This window comes from Achroia grisella, unplaced genomic scaffold, assembly GCF_030625045.1.
Source record: "Achroia grisella isolate CSIRO2021 unplaced genomic scaffold, CSIRO_AGI_Agris_v1 utg503, whole genome shotgun sequence".
NCBI lineage: Eukaryota > Metazoa > Arthropoda > Insecta > Lepidoptera > Pyralidae > Achroia > Achroia grisella.
Window position 1 is genome coordinate 77,301 of NW_026712898.1, and position 21,675 is coordinate 98,975.

Below are 21,675 nucleotides of genomic sequence, written 5' to 3' on the forward strand. Positions count from 1 at the left end.
AATCAAATCCACGACAGTCGGAAGTAAACCAGAGTGCTAAACCATTGAGATCATCAAGCTATTGATTCGAAAATTACAAGTGTACATGAATCAATAGAAGTGATTTAAAAGGTTTCAAATCAAATCAAAAAGGAAAGGAGGTACGTGGCGTACTAACAACTAACACATTCACAATGTAAACTCCCATAAAACTCAAAACATCAATGTACAATCCCGAAAGGGGATCAAATAAGCACGTCCAATAAATCATAGCAGTATGGCAATGTTGCTACGACAAATGACAAGTGTTCCGTACAAATGATGAATGCAATCTGTCACAAAGTGGAACTGTTGCAGTTTGACGGTTTGTACAAGGATAGCTGTTTGCTCATGTTATAGTAGATACCTACTATCTACCTTGATCATGTAGATGTTTGTTTTCTTGATGCCATTGGTGAACTGCTCAATAAAATGGAACGTCTCCGAAACATGTGCATTCGCTTTACTTATCATTTGCTTAAGTTTGACCATATATCTCAACACCGTAACCAGTTAAAATAGTTGCCCGTTCATTTTCGACTGAATGTTTACACTCTCAGTCTTCTGTACAACACCTTGCATAATACTTCTGCACCTTCCTATCTCCGCTAACGTTTTAGTTTTCTCCATCCGACAGAAATGAAAGAAAGAAAGAAAGAAAGAAAGAAAGAAAGAAAGAAAGAAAGAAAGAAAGAAAGAAAGAAAGAAAGAAAGAAAGAAAGAAAGAAAGAAAGAAAGAAAGAAAGAAAGAAAAACATTTAATGTCAACCATTATTACATATACACATTTGACAATATGTATATGTAATAATGGTTGACAATAAATGTTTTTCATATACGTATATACATACATACACACTTAGAACAATTACAATAATTCAATTACAACACTTAGAACAATTACATTAACTCTATCTCAAAATAAATTACTCTTACAGACTCCATTACACTCTGGGCTGGCATATTCTAACTCTTCTTTTAATATCTCTTATGTTATGTATTTCTAATATCTATATCTAACATTTATTTAAAAAAAAAATACGAGCTGAGCTTCTTTTCAGTTCTTCTTATCTCGAAATAATTCCGAACTGACGGTAGATTTGACGTATCATAAGAGTCTGTAATAGACCGATATGAATAAAGATATTTTGAATTTGAATTTTAGAATTAAATTTAGTTTTACTTATAATTGTTTTTTTTGGGTCTTCCGCCAGTGACTTCAATAACTCTCACAAATACAAGTTACAAATGTTTGTATTGTCCGGAATCAATCTAAAATGAAATAAAAATCTATGCTTAGTGAGTATTACAGTGTATCGAAACATGGCCTTGATGGTTTAGCGGTTTAGCACACCGTCTTACTTCTGATGGTAGCGGGTTCGATTCCTGGCACAATACAAACATTTGTATTTATGAATATGATTGTTGTTATCGGTCTGAGAGTTTTCTATGTATATTATGTATAGACATTTTTATGTATCTATGTATTTATATCAATTGTCTCGTATTCTGATAAGCGTGAGACTAGAAGACACAAGCTTGGTGAGAATTGTCCTGAGACAGTATTATTGTTATAAACCCTACGCCACAATCGATGACCTCCAAAATGTCTTCAAGTTTCCATAAATTTAACGATTTATTTGTCATTTCGTTTAGTATGAACAGCCGAAGTACAAGCAATATTTTACCCGTACCGTGATAATAAAAGTGACTTTAAATGACAATTAACTGCTTAATTGCGAAGGTTGCGCACTACTTTTGTTGAATTCGATACTAGTTCTCGGAACACAGAGTAATGTTTGCGCTATTACTCTGGACTTCTTCCCCTCCGATCGATCCCCCGTCCAATTCAAACGGGGATCGATATTACGACGGCCTGAGCCGAGGTTCGAACCCCTAGTGGTGCCTAAAGTCGTATCCGTCAGGCAGGTGTTGGCCTTCATCCGCTTCAGTCCTTCCTTGGTTTGGAGTGCCATCTGCACTCGCCCCCTAACGTCCGGTGAAGCTGTAAAGGCCAGCTGCGGCCAACAGCATTAGAGTAGTCCGAAAAAAAAATCTGTACTTCAAATCGTAGCACTGCGGCCTGCAGAGTGAGATCTGTTATGCTCGATGTATAGAGTTCGCTGCCTAGGCCCGTCATGGATAAGAATTGAAGGATATTCTCAGGAGTGACAGTTATTTCTCCTCAGGATAGGGTGTACTTCCCAAACTTCAAGCTATGTTTCGAATGATATTTTATCAGTGAAAATACTTATTTAATAAAATAATGCTATTTATATATTTATATGTATATATATATAATTTGTAATATTGAAATAACAGGTTTTTTACTACATGCATATGAATATAAATACGGTGCATACGAATATAAAATAATACACCAAAATAACATTATTTGCAATTTCTGTCTGTCTGTCTATCTGTTTCGGGTAATATCTAAAGTGGCTGAACCGATTTTGACGGGACTTTTAGGCTACTTATACCTGTATAATACATGTGTGTTATAGTTAACAACAAGCCGAGAAATTCAGAGATCTGTAATGTACCCGTGCGAAGCCGGGCCGGGCCGGCCGCTAGTTATTATTATAAATATTAGTCATTCAACAATTTATTATCGTTTTCTACGAATTGCAATGCCAAAACGTATACTTTAACACTAAAGGAAGCTTGTAAGTATTGAGTACATTCAATATTGTTGCAACTGATCTGGGATTACGTGTTCAGGAATAAACTCACCTCAATGACGTATATGTACAGACGGTCGGATTTCACCAAAGAAACTGATCGCGTTTACTTCAAACTGATCGCCATTAAAACGTTTAAATATGTTCAATGCTTCATTTTGCATTTCAGCACTACAAATTTCGCTAAACACGTTTATAAATTCTGAACGCTCGATTTCCTACAGTTAACTCTTTAAACGTATTTAAAGCAGCTGTCAGTTGTCAAACAGTCATCAATCAAATTTTTGACAATACAATAACGGGGATAAAAAAAAATTATCGGTAGTGTAAAAGAAATCCTCAATAAAATAATGTTTCATTTTGTTTATAGGTAAAGGTTGTTGTTATATATTTTGTAGTCGACTGTACTTATTAAATTAAAAGCTAAAGAGCTAAAATTATCACATGATTGAATTACAAATATACAATCTAATATATCGTATCGTATATATATCGTATCAATCTAATATATCATAATAGATAAGTAAATCAAGTATCATTTTTTATAAATGCTAAAGAGCTAAAATTATCACATGATTGAATTACAAATATTTTAGTTAAATTATCCATTACATCAAATATTATTTTATGAACGTGTAACACTGTGAACGAATGAAAATCTAAACTTCACTTTGGTAAACGCGATCTAAGTATATGTATATCGTTGGCGAATTCCATTACCCCTCCGATCGATCACCCTCCAATTCAAACGGGGATCGAAATTACGACGGCCTGAGCCGAGGTTCGAACCCCTAGTGGTGCCCTCAGACTAAAGTCGTATCCGTCAGGCAGGAGTTGGCCTTCAGCCGCTCTATATGTCCTTCCGCGGGTTTGGAGTGCCATCTATACTCGCCCCCTAACGTCCGGTGAAGCTGTAAAGGCCAGCTACGGCCAACAGCATTAGAGTAGTCCGAAAAAAAAAAGAATTCCATTTAAAGTAAAACGAGATCAACGTCGTTGTTTTTATCGAGTTTACGCTGAACCGCTCCGATTAAACTGTTTATGTATACTATGATTGGTGAAAAGTTATATTAAATACTGGCAGCATGTACAAATATTATACGCGTTAATGTTTCTATATATATTATGTACGTATAAATCTTATCTAATCTTACGTTGAGAGGGATCTCGGCAAATAACACGTAATTTTTTTCTGATTGAATAAAAAAAATATACTATTTTGGTCCATTTAAGCCAGATTATACATGCTTATTACACTTACAGCAATTTTGATTACTAGTCATAACTCGTCGTAAATAAAAGTACGAAATATATATTTTTACTTTTTACAATAACAATCCAACACGTTTACGTAAGAAACCCACATTTTGAAAAATCCTACATGAGATGGGGGATGGGGGAGGGGTTTGAATAAAATCTCACGACATCTCACCAGGGGGGGGGGGGGGACAGAAAATTCAAGAAAACACTGCACGTAATTTATGACTGATATAAGGGGTTATATCAGTCGTCAAGTACCCATAACACAAGCATTACTTAACTTGGGTCTAGATAGCGCTATGTGAATTGTCGTGAATTGTTATTATTGGAATCCTGGATGCCTACGTCATAGTAGCATTATGCATGCAAAGTCTCAGCCCGATCGGTTTAAAATTGACAAAGTTGCATACAAACTTTCATCCCCTATTTTATCTCCATGGGGGTAGAATTAATCAGAATCCTTTCTTAGCAGATGCCTACGTCATAACATCTACCTGCATGCCAAATTTCAGCCCGATCCGTCCAGTGGTTTGGCTGTGTGTTGATAGATCACTATGTCAGACCTTTGAGTTATATATATTTAGATATATATATATATATATAAATATATCTTCGTTTAATGGGGTGAATAGACTTATTATTAACGTAGTAGATAGCAAATTTCCACAGTATATAAACTTTAAGCAGCATACCCTGATAATATCTAGACTACTACTAAATTCTACAACACAATTCGCGGCTTCATTTCGCAATTTCGCTATCAGCTAGTATATATTGTGTGCACACAATTTACTAGCATCGAGCCACGGTGCCCGCGGGACCCGGGTTCTAATCCCGGCAAGTGTACTCGTAAATAATGTGCGTGCAATATGGACTGGCTGTAATATTGATTGGCTGTAGAAATGGTTCGATACAATATGATATTGGATTGTGCTTTTAATACTACAGCCTGATCTGTATACATGAAACTCTTTATGGTAGCGAATACTATGCAACTCATGATTGATTTGAAAACACCTCGATTATGGACGTTCAATTATACAGAAGTGATATGAACCTACAAATAATAATGATGATAAACAAGAAATGTATGCTAATATGTATTTAATTACATACTTTTAAAGCGTCTTTCTGAAATGAATGTAAAATTATACCACTTGGAATAGCTGTTAAAATCAATCTATGAAAGTAACATAACAGTTGCACTTACTGTGTAATGTGGTAAAGTTTACATTGACACGTGTATATTATTATATTGATACAGTGTGTACACACTGCCTTTCAAATGGTTGTGTGTTCGATTCTCAGGTTAATACAACTTGTGCTTGCGATTTCACCCGCGTGAAATTTGTAGCCCACGTGTTATTTTGAATTCGTCCAATAATTTTTGCGTGAAAGTGTAAAAAACATACATCCATACTCACTAACTTTCGCATTTAATAAAATAATAAATAATATTAAAAAAGATTCATAAGAATGTTCATTTCTATAGGGCTAGTTGTGTATCTACGCATATTGTGTATGTATTTACAAAAAATTAAGTATATATATAAATTTCGTGTTACGTACAGTATTTGTCCGCGATGTGATTCTAAACTACTGAACTGATTTTGATAAAATTTTATACGTATAAGAAACATCTTCTATTTGTTTTACTTACGATAAGTATTCAATCTAATATATCGTATCGTATATATATCGTATCAATCTAATATATCATAATAGATAAGTAAATCAAGTATCATAAAAAAAACTTCAATTCACATAATAACAATATCAACCTTCTGAAAGTAATTAATTTTACGTAACTAAATAGGGTGGCCAGTATTAAAACTAATCTGAACATAACATTAGTATTTAAAAATATATTTCTTTCTTGTACCTATCTAAATCAGCTGCTAGAAAAAAGTCTAAAAATTCTCGACATCGACTATGGTGTGCTTGTGAATGAAATGCGGTTCAAACGAGAAGTCTGGCTATTGTCTATGACTCATCTAACAATATTCCTTTTATTACCAACAACCTCATTATAACCCACTTACTCATACATTCTCAAGGAAACCCCGCGGATGAAAACAACTCGAAGTAAACTATATTTTTAGTACTATTCACTATAAATTAAGATATATGTAATATACAATATTGATACATGTTACAGCTACTAATTAAATTAAATACTTGAGTTATTAACTAATTATATCATTTACATAACTTAATTATAGAATTACTACCTAAAATTAAAAAGCTTAAAATATATAATACAATAACTAAAATATTGTAGTGATTGAGATTCTATACTGGAATTAATATAATTTGATATCTGTAAAATAATTAATAAATAAAAATTCACTATTAGTTACTGATTTGACATAAGTATTATGCTAGACATAGGAAAATATTACTTATTTTTACTGTATCTTGGTATAAATTTCTTTGTGTGAAACTATATGGACAATATTACCTATACCTACATACATAATATACATATAAAACACTCATACATTACAAACAATCATCTAAATATAAATACGTGACGCAAAAACTTTGTACATCTTTTTACGAAAATTGCGCGAATGGAGAAGTATGAAATTTCGCAGACATATAGTTTATATAGAGAAGGAAAATGGCAAATATTTTTTAAAAATTGTTTACTGGAAGAATATTGCAATGTTTAATTTGTTTTAATTGAAATAAAAAAATATATTTAGAATATATTATACACAGATTTTAATAATGACGCCACGGAATGTTCGAGAAGGAGTGCAAAATTGTATATAAAATAACATCGATGTTCTGTGCCTGATGTTCCAAATTTGAATTTTTATAATTTTATTTTTAAATATATTAAATGGCTATTTGCGATCGCAGACAAAAATAATGCATAAAAAAAACAGAAATAATAAAAAAAAATATTACACACGCTACAGTTTATTTAAAACATACACGCATATATACTCTTTTGTTTATTGTTAACTAGTTACCTGCCCCGGCTTTGCACGGCTGTATATGTATCATATAAACCTTTCTCTTGAATCACTCTATCTATTTAAATAAACCGCTTCAAAAAACGTAGTTTTAAATATTTAAGCATATATAGGGATGGACGGACAGCGACATTGTTTTATAGTATTTAATGAAGTCTGTGGTCAAATTGAGAATAGATAGTTTGTCTATAGTATTATTTCTCTGTAATTTTACAGATATCAAATTGTATTGATTATAGTTGAATGTCAACCACTAGGCGATCACTACAACTCATAAATATGTATAAACTTTACTTTGTGCGAGGAATCAAACCCGCGAACATCGGAAGTTAAACGTGTTAAACTGCTAAACCATCGACACTGATGTACTGAGAATTTAATACTATATTTATATTTTCCATGATATTTCCCATATGTGACACGTAAACACGCTAGGGTTGTCAACAATACAAAACAGGCTGTAAAACTAGTGGCCTAGGTCGGCAGGGTTGCCATCAAGCTTATTAAGTGTCGAAGAGCTGATTATGTATGGGCACGACCCACCCGCTCCCAAGTACCTGCCTCTAAGTGTAATTATTACACTGTGTACGCACTTACGACGTGTAACGTATGGGCATGAAATTCTTGCAAGTGTATGACGTAAGGACATATTCATGATTTGTACTGATATAATATTATTAATATTATAAACGCATATATATATATATATATATATATGTAGGAGAAAATAATAATTTTGACATTATTTAAACATTAGTGCAACAACTTGCACTAACCGTGGTCACGAGCTGACTACTAGCTTTATTTGTCATAAAATTATTCGTGTTAAGACCCGGGTAATAATTTAATTTATAATATTAGCAAGGATAGATCCTCTGTCTGTCTAAAGAGAACTCCTTCACTGAATGATATTTTTACATTCCAATTAAACAAACACCTGGCAATGACTCAGACTCATCAAATTACTCATTAAACAAACTCCTTGATTTGTATCCGTACAGCAGAGAAAATATTGCTGAACCGCACTGAATAAATACACTCGAAGTAATCGGAAACGTGTTATGATTAGTTGCACGCAGATAACAATGTTCTAGACTAGCTGTGAACGTGTTTAACCCACGTGATATTTATGACCTATGTGTTATTCTGATGTATAAGCTATAATCCATTGAGTAGATTTTAGGTGAAAGAGAATAGAATAGAATATATGTTTATTGCTGTGTGGGTACATTTTTTTGTAGTTGGTATAACAATATATATAGTATATGTATCAATAGTTACACCCTATCGTTACAAACATCCATTCATCTGTACATACATACTCACAAACTTTCGTATTTATAATATTAGTAATATAATAATCTCAGGACAATTCACACAGCGCTATCTAGACCCAAGTTAAGATAGCTAAAACTTATGCATTGTACTGGACAACTGATACAAATACATAGATTCTTTTTTCGAAAATACATATATATTATACATAGAAAAAACCCAGACCGATACAAATCATCATACGCATGAATACAGGTGTTTATGCCGTACGAGGAATCGAACCCGCGACCATCGGACGTAAAGCGGTGATAAATTACAGCGGTGATATTATATCTTACTAATATTATAAACGGATGTTTGTTACCCTTTCACGCAAAAACTACTAAACTGATTTTGATGAAACTTTACAGTAATATAGCTTTTTTTCAATATTTACCATTGCTTTTATAAGCAGTGGTAAATGTTGATATATCGGTAAAATAAAATAAGATAAGTCGGTATTATGAAACTCAATCGTTCGTTGATTAAACTTATTAACGTGCACGTCAGAACATGTAGAGTCAACACTAGAATCCCGCTAATTTGATCTCAACGAAATGCTTCAAATGAGTAATACTTTCAGTTTTTAACAGATGATGATGAAGCAATGAATAATATTAATACATAATTCATTAACTTAGCAATATTTTGGTATTCTTACTTCACCTATTAACCGATGATGAAGCAATGAATAAATAAATACATACATATTATACATAGAAACTACCAATACAAACAATAATACTCTTGATAACAAATATTTGTGCCGTGCGAGGAATCGAACCGGCGACCATAGGAAGAAAAGCGCTGTTCTATGGCGCTAGACCACCGACGCCGTCAATATATGCAAACTCTCTCCGTAAACTGTCCAACAACTAAATTACCCAATCTAATTGTATAATATTAAAAAATAATAAGCAAATTACTGAACCGTATGTAAAGCGCTGTCGCTGCTCGTACTACCAACATTTTATAAACAAACGAAGGTTTTCATTTTGTCTTGTATACTTGCAATATCCGAATAGCAACGACTATTAGGAAGCAACTCGCCGATAAGGACGAATAAACTGAAAATTAGGTCGCGTTTAATACCCAAGTACGGGAGGTCGGGATGGCTGGCGACCAACAGTCGAATGCTAATCAACCGATATTAAGACACAAACGCTCGTGTTCTTTGTGAACATTTTTATACTGATGATTCCTGTTAAGGTCTCGTTCCGGTGGTGCGATTTTAAAATCGTAGGTACATAGTTTCAACGTCTTCAGTTGATGACTCGTACTGACATTATTTTTTAAATTTCTTATATTTATAACGATTCAGGCTACTATATCTATATCATTATTCTTTTTTAGGAGAAAATTGACAAAGTTAAACAGAGATATACTACTACATTTTTTTTTATAAAATGTAACGAATTTTACGTAGGTCTTTGCTTTGTAGGTATGAGAGAATTATTTAATTTCGTATATAATTAAGAGGTACAATATTCCTGCAATAGTATCATTAAATTACGCAAGTAAACCTTTTTTATTTTGTTATTTTTATAAAATTTTATAATCAACAATATAAATCATGTATACTTTAACAGAATTATTAGCATATTAATTGGAAAGCTAACAATTTTAGTTTCTTAACATGAGTCCACTCATATGCCACCTACTTTATGTTTTAAATACTCTCTTTCTCTCTTGCAGAGATTGCATTAGCGATAAGACCGCCTTTTGTACTATTATTTTATTCATATCCTTTCAATGTTCGTACAATAAAGTAGCTAAATTCGATTCATAATTTCATATATTTCCCTTCTATCCTTAATAGTTATACCGTTAGCCATGTAAGCAATATTAGGTTAGGTTACTCATTCCATCCAGTATAATCTTTGTGTTTTATCTACGATACTGTTTATTTACAAACTATAATTACCATTTTCTCTTAGGCCTCTTTTTCTAGGGCCAACATCATATCTGCCACTTCATGCAAGGTAGTTAAACGAATAGAGTTTTTCTTGTTTTTTTTCCGAGAAAAATAGAAGAAAAATAATTGTGCGATTTGTCGTAACGTAAAATCGAGCCACGGAAACCGCACCCTACAGTGGGAGTCAGCGAGGCAGCATTATCATGTTGTAAGAATTTGCATAGATTCCGCACGACTTCCGTCCGGGACACTAATAAAAACAATAGCCGTTGCCAAAATTAAACATTGCCACTATCGCAACCCACTACAAGGCGATTTTAAGTAGAAAAATACATTTTTACATGCAAAATGTAGTGTTATTACCGTATATCTTTGTGGGAAAGAGAAGGAAACAATCAAGGAAGAGATACGCTTAAATAAGCGGAAAAGATACAATTTATGATCTTTGCATTCAAATTGGACATTCTTTGATATCTTGAAATTTTATTTTGCTCATGTTTGTCCACTTCATTTTGTTGTAAATCAAATATGACTGGCAATCAGGTGTAGATATGCAGAAAATATTTTAGAAAAAAAATAAACTGTGAGTTAATACATGTCTTGATGGGCGAGATAATCCAGAGACAAAATAAAAGGCATGAGATCTTAGTTCTCTGGAGTATCTATGTGTATAACTGTTTTAAACTGTCTCGGTGATTTCTATGAATGTATATACAAAAAACATCTATGTATTTATAGTTCAGTAAAAAGGCACTATCAGTTGTCTAATGTCTAGTGTAGCTCTGCTTAGGTTTGGAACTAGATGGCGCTGAAGGAATTGTTTTTAGATATCATTATATTATACATAAATATAAATCTATTTTTTATACTATTTACTGCACCAATTATAATTACAATTAAAACAAAAAAAAACAATAATACGTTGTAAATAAATACGTTAATAATTATTTATTTTTCTGTTTATTGGTTGATAAACAGAAAAATAAATTTCTTGAAATCTAAAATACCAGAGATTGACAAGAAAATATTTCAAAGTTCCATTGTAATGGTGATATTAGCTCACATACATGTTGATGTAACATGAAACGTATGGAAATTGTATCAAAACCAAGATATGCGGTCATCGACAACATCAAAACAATTCTTGTCTCATTAGGAATTCCTGGAACGGGCTTCCCCGCGTACCCATAACTAACCTGACCCAAAGCTATTCCCGCCCAAAGGTGACCGTTTGTACAGCCAAATATTTTCATTACCCCAAATTCCGGATTCCGTTTTGATTAACGGCCCAGTTTAACGTGAGTTTAACGGATCATTAAAGCGGTACACATAATAAAAATTGTGAAACGGGTCGCGTATATGGCTAATTATAGTGGGTAGCTTTGTTTTAGTTGCGTTTTGTTTATGCTCGCGCGCAGCGTAAGTTGCGACACGGCTGTCGCTCCGTTTTGTTTTACCTGTTGTTACGCGTAGACATAATAAACACGTTATACGCTTGGTAACCGTAAAGTAGGTGAGTTACAGGTAAATGTTAATTTTAGAGATTAAATTTTACAAATTCTGAGATGCGCCGGTGTGTGTGAAAGTGCGTGTTTTTTTTTGCAATTTATTTATTTATTTAGGGATTGTTTTATATGTTACTAATCATATTAATTATATAATTATTGTCCGTGACCGCTGTAGGCACGAACTTTGAAAAAAGGGCGAGCACAGTAGATCTATGTAGGTCGCAGAGTTACAGATCCAAGCACCTGACAATAACCCAAATAACCAAATTCGTACATTATGCTCATTGTACAACCCAACACTAAACTCTGGACTACTACAGCGTCCTCCGGTGTTAATAAATAAAACAAACAGCGATGTTGGATTGTTGAACTTAAAAAGGTGCTTATTTTTAAAAAATGGCGTACATATATACACAGTAATACAACGAAACCTTATCGACGTCTACTTTTAACACAGCGCCATCTAGTATGTAGCGCGAGTACTAAAGCTTCTATATAAAATAACAAACTTATACACTCATCATGACTACTCAAAAATGTTTAAAAAGTTTATTTGTTGAAAGAATTGTCTATTCTATTCTAAGATGTCACGCCTCTTGTCCTATATATCACTGCCTAATCACACCTTACAACGGAAACATCTTACAAAGGAAGCTGATTGGCGTCCGAAAAAGGTGACTGTGGACAAATTAAATAAATAATTATCTACTATAAAAATTTACCAGAGGTAGTCTAGCAGTTAGCATACCACTTTACTTCCGATAATCGCAGGTTCGATACTTCGGAGGGTGCATTTGTATTCGTAATTGTATGAGTATGATTGTTCATATCATTGTCTTGCTGATTTATATGTAGCTTATGTATGTATTTACAAAAAAAATCTATGTATTTATATCAGTTGTTTAGGTCTTAGTACCCACAATACAAGCTTTGAGGTGTGTCCAGGGTTATTTTTTTATTATTTATTTATTTAATTTATAAAAACTTTTTACAGACTACCTCTAGATTTTTTTTATAGTATATTATTATTTATTTATAATCATATCTTACTAGTGTTGCTAGCTGACCCGCTCTTTGTTGTTTGCGTCATTTTTACCCCGGTTTTAGCTACATTTTACACTGCTGCTCTCCCGAAATAGGTGAAACTGAGGTGCCCACGCAGACTGCTTTTACAGTCAACCTCTGGCAATAGAAAAAAGAAAAGATATGTCAGAATATAACTGGCGTCGGCCTGATGGAAAATCGTAAATATCGCAAATAGCTGGGTGACTTTTACAAACAAATGAATCATTACACATCAAAGTCTTGTATTCAAAACTCAACAGCGCATCTCTAAATGTTTGTTTATTTATTTAGAAAGCTTTATTGTACAGAACAAAAGGTATATTTTACATACACAATATTTCAGACACGTCTAATATTCGAGGAACAACGCCTACAGGTAAATTCTACACTGACTTGGTAGTCTAGTGGTTTAGAATATCATATATACTTTCGATGGTCGCGGGTTCAATTCCTCGCATGATTTTGTATACAAGAGTATGATTATTTATTTTGATTTGGTCGTTTTCTATGTACAGTATGTATGTATTTCCAAAAAAAAATTATATGTCATACAATTATCTAGTAGCTACCTACAGCACAAGCTCCGCTTAGATTGGGGTTAGATGGCGCTGTGTGAATTGTTAAGGGTTATTATTGTTATATATGAATTTTCTTGGTAAAGTCTATGGTCAAGCGCATTATATTCTATGTATATTATGTATTTACAAAAAATCAAATCATAGTATCTACTATATTACATAGTATAAAACAAAGTCGCTGTCGCTATCTGTCCATCCCTATATGTATGCTTAAATCTTTAAAACTACGCAACAGATTTTGAAGCGGTTTTTTTTTAATAGAGAGTGATATTATATATAAACCTTCATCTGGAGGTTTATATATAATACAAGTAAACCCGTGCGAAACCGAAGTGAGTAGCTAGTTATTTATATTATTTTTTTTAATTACACACTCTTATGATATGTCAAATCTACCATCAATTCGAAATGCTTTTGAACTAAGAAGAACTCAGCTCTTATTCTTTTCAAATGAACTTGTATACTTGATTTCAAAAACAGATTCATTTTTAACTTCAATTACAGAGACTGTAATGACCTCTATCATATGTTATTGAATTTTTGTCAAAAGGAAATCATTTAATCAATAACCATAACCCGAACAGTTCAGTTCCTACCCAGTTCTATCTTGAACACGATGATCAATGTTCATAAAAGGCCACGATCGATCACGGCGATCGTGATGCAATCGTCACGCGTCATGACCAATGTGACCATTATTCTTTGGCTCAAAATGGGACATTGGTTTGTATAGGTCAATTAATAAAAGAAATAGAAATAATCTTTATTCAAATAAACTCATTACAAGCACTTTTGATTAATCACATTTTGATTCTACCACTCATTCGGAACGCAGATGACGCACAAGAAGAGATAAACAAGAAACTTGTGTGTTGCTCTTTTGAATAGATTTTTTGTTATATAAATAATCAGATAATGTCAACACTATGGATTTTAATTTTAACAGATAGTTAATGAAAGCGCCAGCGCCAGCGCCATCTTGGGACTACATTTTGAGCTAAGCAGAGCTTGTGTTATGGGTACTAGACAACTGATATAAATACATGGATACATTTTTTTTGTAAATAAATACATATTATACTTAGAAAACGTCCAGACCGATACAAACAATCATACTCATGAATACAAATGTTTGTGCCGTGTAATATAAATGCAACTAAATATTTATCTTAATAATATTATAAATGCGAAAGTTTGTATGTATGTATGGATGGATGGATGTTTGTTATTATTTCATGCAAAAACTACTGAACGGATTTTCATGACACTTCATATTAATACAGCTTTATATATTAGAATAACACATAGGGTACAATTTAAAAAGATATTATGTAAATTGAGTAAAATATAATAAATGTCAAGTAAGTGTGATGCAGAAGAATTTACGCGAGAAAGCTTGTTTAGTTATTTATATTTATAGGAGAGAGAGACAAATTTACATTAAAGTAGCTGGTGAAGATTTTAATTAAGAATGAAACTCACAGCACGTTTTTTTATATTCATGTTCGATACAATTATCATCATCACAACCAGCCGGCTCCACTACTCAAATTTGAGAAAATTCGCGTGAATCACTCCACTGAAAATCAGCTTTTTTTTTAGACTACTCTAATGCTGTTGGCCGCAGCTGGCCTTTACAGCTTCACCGGACGTTAGGGGGCGAGTATAGATGGCACTCCAAACCCGCGGAAGGACTTATGGAGCGGCCAACTCCCGCGTGACGGATACGACTTTAGTCTGAGGGCACCACTAGGGGTTCGAACCTCGGCTCAGGCCATCGTAACATCGATCCGCGTTAAATTGGACTATCGGAGGGGCGACCAGCGATGAAAATCAGCGTCGTGGCTTTTGTCACGGTATAATGCTGAGATGGGGGCCCATCTCAGTATTCTACCCACGCATCAGTACACAGTGACGTGGTGACGATGCTCCACAGTGGTGGATATGCATTTTTTTGATTTGTTATTATTGTTTATATCTTATTGTTGATCCTAATAAATTAGTGCTGTCTGGTAGTTTGTATTCACACGTTTCGACTTGTAAATGTAAACTTACAAGGATTATTTAAAAGAGCAACACACAAGTTTCTTGCTCGTTCTTCTTGTGATGAGACAGCTTTCCGAATGATGGTAGATAATAAGAAAAATTGTTATGCCTATTCAAAAGTGCTTAAATTAAGTTTATTTGACTAATTTGAATTCTATTCTCTTTTGTATTGTTATTTCTATTTATATGATATAATAATTTATATGCTGCTGTGAGCATCACTACTGTTATTGTTGTGATTGTAATAAATATTAATCTATTCTATTTAATTTATTTCTGGGACACCGGGACAATCAATTATAAAAAAGGACTGTCCTGTTCAATACGGGACGTCTGGTCACATTAGTCATGACATGTCCAGATGGGTCCAATGACGCCCGTACCATTCATATGCCGGTTTCCCATTTGAGCCGGTATTTACAAATATTTATACTACTTTGATCTGCTGTGCTGAGTAATAAGAAGATTTTTTATATGTAACTAGGCGAAATTGACGGCCACCTGATGGATAGTGACAATAATCACTTATATCACGGTGTGAAGGATGGAGACCAAGATGACGAGCAAAAAGTAAAACGGCACCGTTATAGTTGTAGAATATTTTTGTATTGAATTGACTTATGTTATATAAAAACAATATAATAATTAAAAAAATATAGACAATATAAAGGTATATAAAATAGTTTCCAATACACGGATTTACATGAACATCACTACGGACATCACGTCATCATGTAAGCTTGTGACGCCTCTTATTAACGATGAGATTTTGGTGCCATACCTCGGCCTCGGTGGTCTAGTGGTTTAGCACACCGCTTTACAACCGATAGTCGCGGGTTCTATTCCTCGCAGGGTACAAACATTTGTATTCATGAGTATGATTGTTTTCTATGTATATTATATATGTATTTACAAAAAAATCTAAGTATTTGTTATTATTATTCTTCTGGAGGTCTAAGATGACATGGCTCTTATCCTGAAATTTCACAGACTTCTCCACCCTTCAAGCTAACAATTTAAAATGTGAGTTGCTTTGTGACTGATATACCCACTCAGATTACTTGTAGTAATTTAAAATGGATAAATATAACAATAGATGAAATTAATCTACTAATTTTAAATGTTCTCCATTTAAAAGAGATTCCATTCATAAGAAGAGAGTTATCTTCTTATATATAATATAAAAATGAATCGCTAAATGTGTTGGTAAGCGCTAATCTCGAGAACTACAGAACCGATTTCGATAATTCTTTTTTTAGAATATTCCTTGAATTACGAGGATGGTTCTTAGAGAGAGAAAAATTTTAAAAAATTGCCTAAAAATGCCTAAAAACAACACTTTTCTGTAATCCCATACAAACGATTCTTAATGATACTTAAAAGTCAATTTGAACTTTAATACCATACTATAAAGTTCAAGTGTAAATAGAGAGGTTCCGGGAAGGCATGTGTCATATTAGTCAAAAACAGGTGGTCAGTGGTAAAATGTCACTTGAAATGTACATGTCTCATTGATGTGCATATTTATAATATTACTACAAATCCCGGCGTCCTGAATAGCAGAATAAGTATTAAATAAACTAAAAAATTAAAGAATCGACTGTTAGGCGTTACGAAGTACGCCGGGTCAGCTAGTTGATAATAATCAAAATGTATGTACACAAGTTAATAAGTATAACATAATTAACCAATTTGTCAATTATAATGTAAATGCATATACATAAGTTCATAAATATAACATAATTAACCAATTTGTCAATTATAAACAATGTAAATGCATATACATAAGTTCATAAATATAACATAATTAACCAATTTGTCAATTATAAACAATGAAAATGCATATACATAAGTTCATAAATATAACATAATTAACCAATTTGTCAATTATAAACAATGTAAATGTATATACATAAGTTCACAAATATAACATAATTAACCAATTTGTCAATTATAAATATAATTGTTTGGATGCAGTAAACCAAAAAATTACTTACCTGAAAAAAGAGGCAGAAGCACACCCATTGGTAGTACTTGTAGATCTTTCTATCGCTCATATCCTCTTTGCCCTTCTCTCGGCTATTTCCGATGCCTGGATACGGCACCTCCACGCCAACTTTCTTGTTGAAGAAGCTCTTGAGCGTGTAAGTAGAATGGATCCAGCAATATGTGTTCAGCACGTCCTCGGGAATGTCTTTTGTGTGGATACAATCTATCGGGTTACCCACGTACTGTCTGGTCGTCACGATCAAACTGAACGATATCAGCAGAATAACTGTGATTGAATAATGCAACCTGAACACTGGCGAGTCAATATGTACATAGTTTACTTTTATAAGATTCTTTAAACCTCGAAAAACGTCTAACATTGTAAACGCTTGAGTCTTTTGTCCGTTTGTTTGCTCGGTACGATCACTAACATTATTTTCGTCATTTACTCTATTATTGTTTTAGAAGCACCAGTATTTTGTTTCACTATGTTCGTTAACTTAAGGCACTAGATTTTGGCAGTGGTATTTCATGTCACAAACGTCTCACGTTGGTGTAACTTCTTTGGTATTTTTATGAATTTGAGAAGTGAAAGCACTTGTGACATATTTTCTTCGTTTCATCCTTCGGTTTCGGTGTCTGCTCAGAGACGGTAATCGGGCATGTTTACGTATCGCGGCATGTAGTCATCGGGTCTGGGTTTAATGATTTCGTCGCTGTGTGCAGCTGGGCAACGTGTCTTCTGAGAATTAATGTAAACTTGATATTTGGGTCAGTTGGGAGTGAAATTTATGGGAGATTACGCGATTCGACCGGAGCACCTATTTAACGGTAACAATGTCACGAACAGGTTAATCACGTTGGATTATATGTATATATTTAAGCGAGCAGCGCAGGACCAATCGTCGTGGAGATCTTTGGGGGAGGCCTATGTCCAGCAGTGGACGTCTTCCGGACTGCGATGATGATGATTTAAACTTACTAATTCTATAGTATAAAATTTTAGCCAAATAATCGTGTTACAGCTAGATTCTCACCTTACCGTAGGTAAGTACATAGTTATTTAATTGACGCGAAATTTTTTTACCGTATACCCTCTAAATTTGTTGTCAAATTTTGATTTAATAATTTGAGTTGAATATTTATGTAAGGTACACAAATATTATTAATATGTATAAAGTATTATATTTTAATATATAGAGAAGCCAGTTGTGTGAATCTGTAAATTACATTACATTACATTATTTCCTTCTTTCAAGATTAGGTATAATAGTCTGAATGCAGTTTTCTTCAGCAAGTTAAAAATATTTACTTAATTCTCTTTTACACATGTAGTTATATTATAATCACAACTAATTCATACTTCTTCCTTGGATTTGGGCCCTATCGACGATCGTCAGGCCTATTCTGTCTGATTCCAGAAGAGTTATCTGCCAAGACTTAGAACCCTCAAAATTTTTATAAATCTAAAAGACTACCTAATCTGAACTAGGTATTCAACTAAAATACAACCCAAAAACGAACTAGGTTTTAGAATGGATACTAGAAATAGAGATGTTAATTGAATCAAAACATCATGGAAACATTAAAAGTCGTACGTAATCAAACAAATGGTGTTCACGAGTATGATTGAAATATTAAAAAAAGCGTATAGAAACGTTTATATGGCAGACGCAATATATCAGTTTCGTCGACAGGGGAATGTTATACGGCTTAACGCTTCTTTGAAAACTATTATAACCGTTGGAAATGAGTAATTTTTCTTATTCATCTTTCTAATTTACAACGATACTTACGCGATCGTAAACTATATGTGATTCTATTTGCATTTACGAGCAAAGCAAGTAATCTAGCAGACCTTGTTGCGAACTTTAATACGATTATAAACTAATTGTCTATGCTATTGGCGGGTCTAAAATACCATAAATAATGGATATGGAAGGGATAGTTTTTTAAATTGGAAAAATTATTTAATAGTTGATTTTATACTGTAATTGTCTATGGTATGGTGTGTCTATGGTGGTCTTGAACACCATACAGTGGATATGAAAGCTATAGATTTTTAGATTAAACAATTATTTAAAATTAATTTTATAAACTTATTGTTTATGGTATTGGCGGTTTGAGCACCATAAACAATGGATATGAAAGGTATCATTTAAAATTGATTTTACACTATAGACGTAAAGTGGATATGGATACTTCGTTATCTTATTAAGATTATAAACGCGATATGTATGGATATTGTGAGTATGTACGGATATATGGATGGATGGATCTTTGTTACTCTTTTACGCAAAAACTACTAAATTTAATGAAACTTTACAATAATACAGCTTATATATCAGAATAACACTGGCTATAAATTGTATGCGGATGAAAACGAAGGCATAGCTAATTGTAAACTTAATTTTATTTAAAATTTAATCCAAATAAATTTAGTCATTTAGGCATGAGATATCTTTAGAAACTTGTGTATTTATAATTTTATATATATAGCCTTTTCCTGGATTTTTTTTTCTAGTACTATTATTGACCGGTCTAGAATATAGCTTATTCTTTACTCTGTATGGTATATAAGTCTATGCCAAATAATGTTATAATTAATGAAGATATAAAAGCGTGACAAAAAACATACAATTTACATTTATAATATTAGCTCAGAAAAAAATATTAATAACCACTAAATAGATCCAATAATAATTGTACTATAAAATACCGACAATGTCGATAAAAAAGCAACTCTACGCCATACACAATACAGTGTAAATTCAGTAAGTAACAACTGTGAAGACATCGCTGTAAATTAGTAGTTTTAAAATTAGGCACGTTGTTTTAAAATTAGTGAATACAGAATGGCACGTCAAACAGAACTGACAGACCTTGGTACCGCGTAATGATATAACAGATAGACGTACATTTCTTGTTCTAAGAAATTTTCAGTGGATTCATTCATTATCTTGTTAGTCTGTTAGGTAATTTGAAGAAAATATCTTTACATACCACTTATTAGTGATACGGGTATTTCTTTGGCTACAAATAGGAAGGTGACATTATACATTTTTTATGGACAGGGATGAATGAAAGATAAAAATATATTATCATGAACATATAGATGAATAAGAATGATGTATATATAAAAATATATACATCATTCATCATCGACGTTCATCATCTGTTTCTTCCTTTGGAAGAAACAGAAGATGATTATACTTTTTTTTATATATTACGATGCTAGCAGACAAGCATACGGCGACCTAAGTAAAATATAAAATTATCATGTTTTATGTAACATATACATAAAACATGATAATTACTATTATATACTATTATAATAATATATACTATTATATATTATTATATATGTAAAAAGCTAAGTTATATATATATATATATATATATATACAATATCTTAGCTTTTTTTCAATAAATATATAGCAATACATTAATAGTAAAATAAATGAAAGACCGTAAATTAATTAAATAAAATGCTCTTGAATTCAAATCGTAATTTTACAATATACGCATTTTAACATAATAAACAATTTTCTTTCATTGTAATAAAAAAAATATCAATTAAAATCATAATATCTTTATTCATGTAATTAGATTCATTATAAATTCTTATTATATGTTTACTCGTAATATAACAAAAATATCAAGTATAATATAGAGCAATTAGGTAATTGAGAATATAAAAATAAAAAATATTTATAATCTGTAGACTCGATAAAAAAACCGGCAAAAAAGTATAATAAATTTCGATATCGTGACGTCACCGTTGCCGCCAAAATGTTCATTCAACCGACGGACTATATCAAAATGGAGACTATAGAAATATGCAAAAATAAAAAGCAGTATATTTGTATGATATAATATCACGCTTGAATGGAGAAAATGGGAAATTGGAAGTTCGATATTTGAATATTACATTACATTTTTAAAAACTAAACGAAATATATGATGTGGACTTTATTTTTGACTATTTTTTTTTCCCTCATATTCGTCCATCTTTGTTTTCAATTATGGAACAGGCAAAGATGCTTAGACCGTACAGCCTAATTATTTTGACAAGACGGGACGCATAAATATTTTTTTTTTCAAATACCCGCATTGGAAAATAGTCTAATGATGAACCAACGTTCCGTATAGATATAAACAGCTCTCCAGCGGTTTGGCTGTTTTCTTTACTTTACCTCCGAAGGTCGCGGGTTCGATCCATTGCACGATTCGAAAATTTGTATTCGTATGACAGAAATGTTTCTCTGTTTAGCTTATAACTAGATGGCGCTGTGTGAATTGTCCTGGGTTATT

The 21,675-nt window shown here is 32.6% G+C and overlaps 2 protein-coding genes across 2 annotated transcripts in view; both read right to left on the bottom strand.

The window, feature by feature from the left end:
- Nucleotides 1–17,741, bottom strand: part of LOC131846159 (innexin shaking-B-like) — a 35,371-nt gene extending 17,630 nt beyond the window's left edge. The window contains exon 1 of the mRNA XM_059195397.1: nucleotides 17,370–17,741. Coding sequence (XP_059051380.1) covers nucleotides 17,370–17,741 — 372 coding nt within the window. The remainder of the gene's footprint in view (nucleotides 1–17,369) is intronic.
- Nucleotides 17,742–17,992: 251 nt separating this feature from the next.
- The window catches only part of LOC131846160 (uncharacterized), a 128,029-nt gene continuing 124,346 nt past the window's right edge, over nucleotides 17,993–21,675 (bottom strand). Inside the window, exon 6 of the mRNA XM_059195398.1 lies at nucleotides 17,993–18,103. Within this exon, the coding sequence (XP_059051381.1) occupies nucleotides 18,005–18,103 (99 nt within the window). The 3' untranslated portion in view covers nucleotides 17,993–18,004. The remainder of the gene's footprint in view (nucleotides 18,104–21,675) is intronic.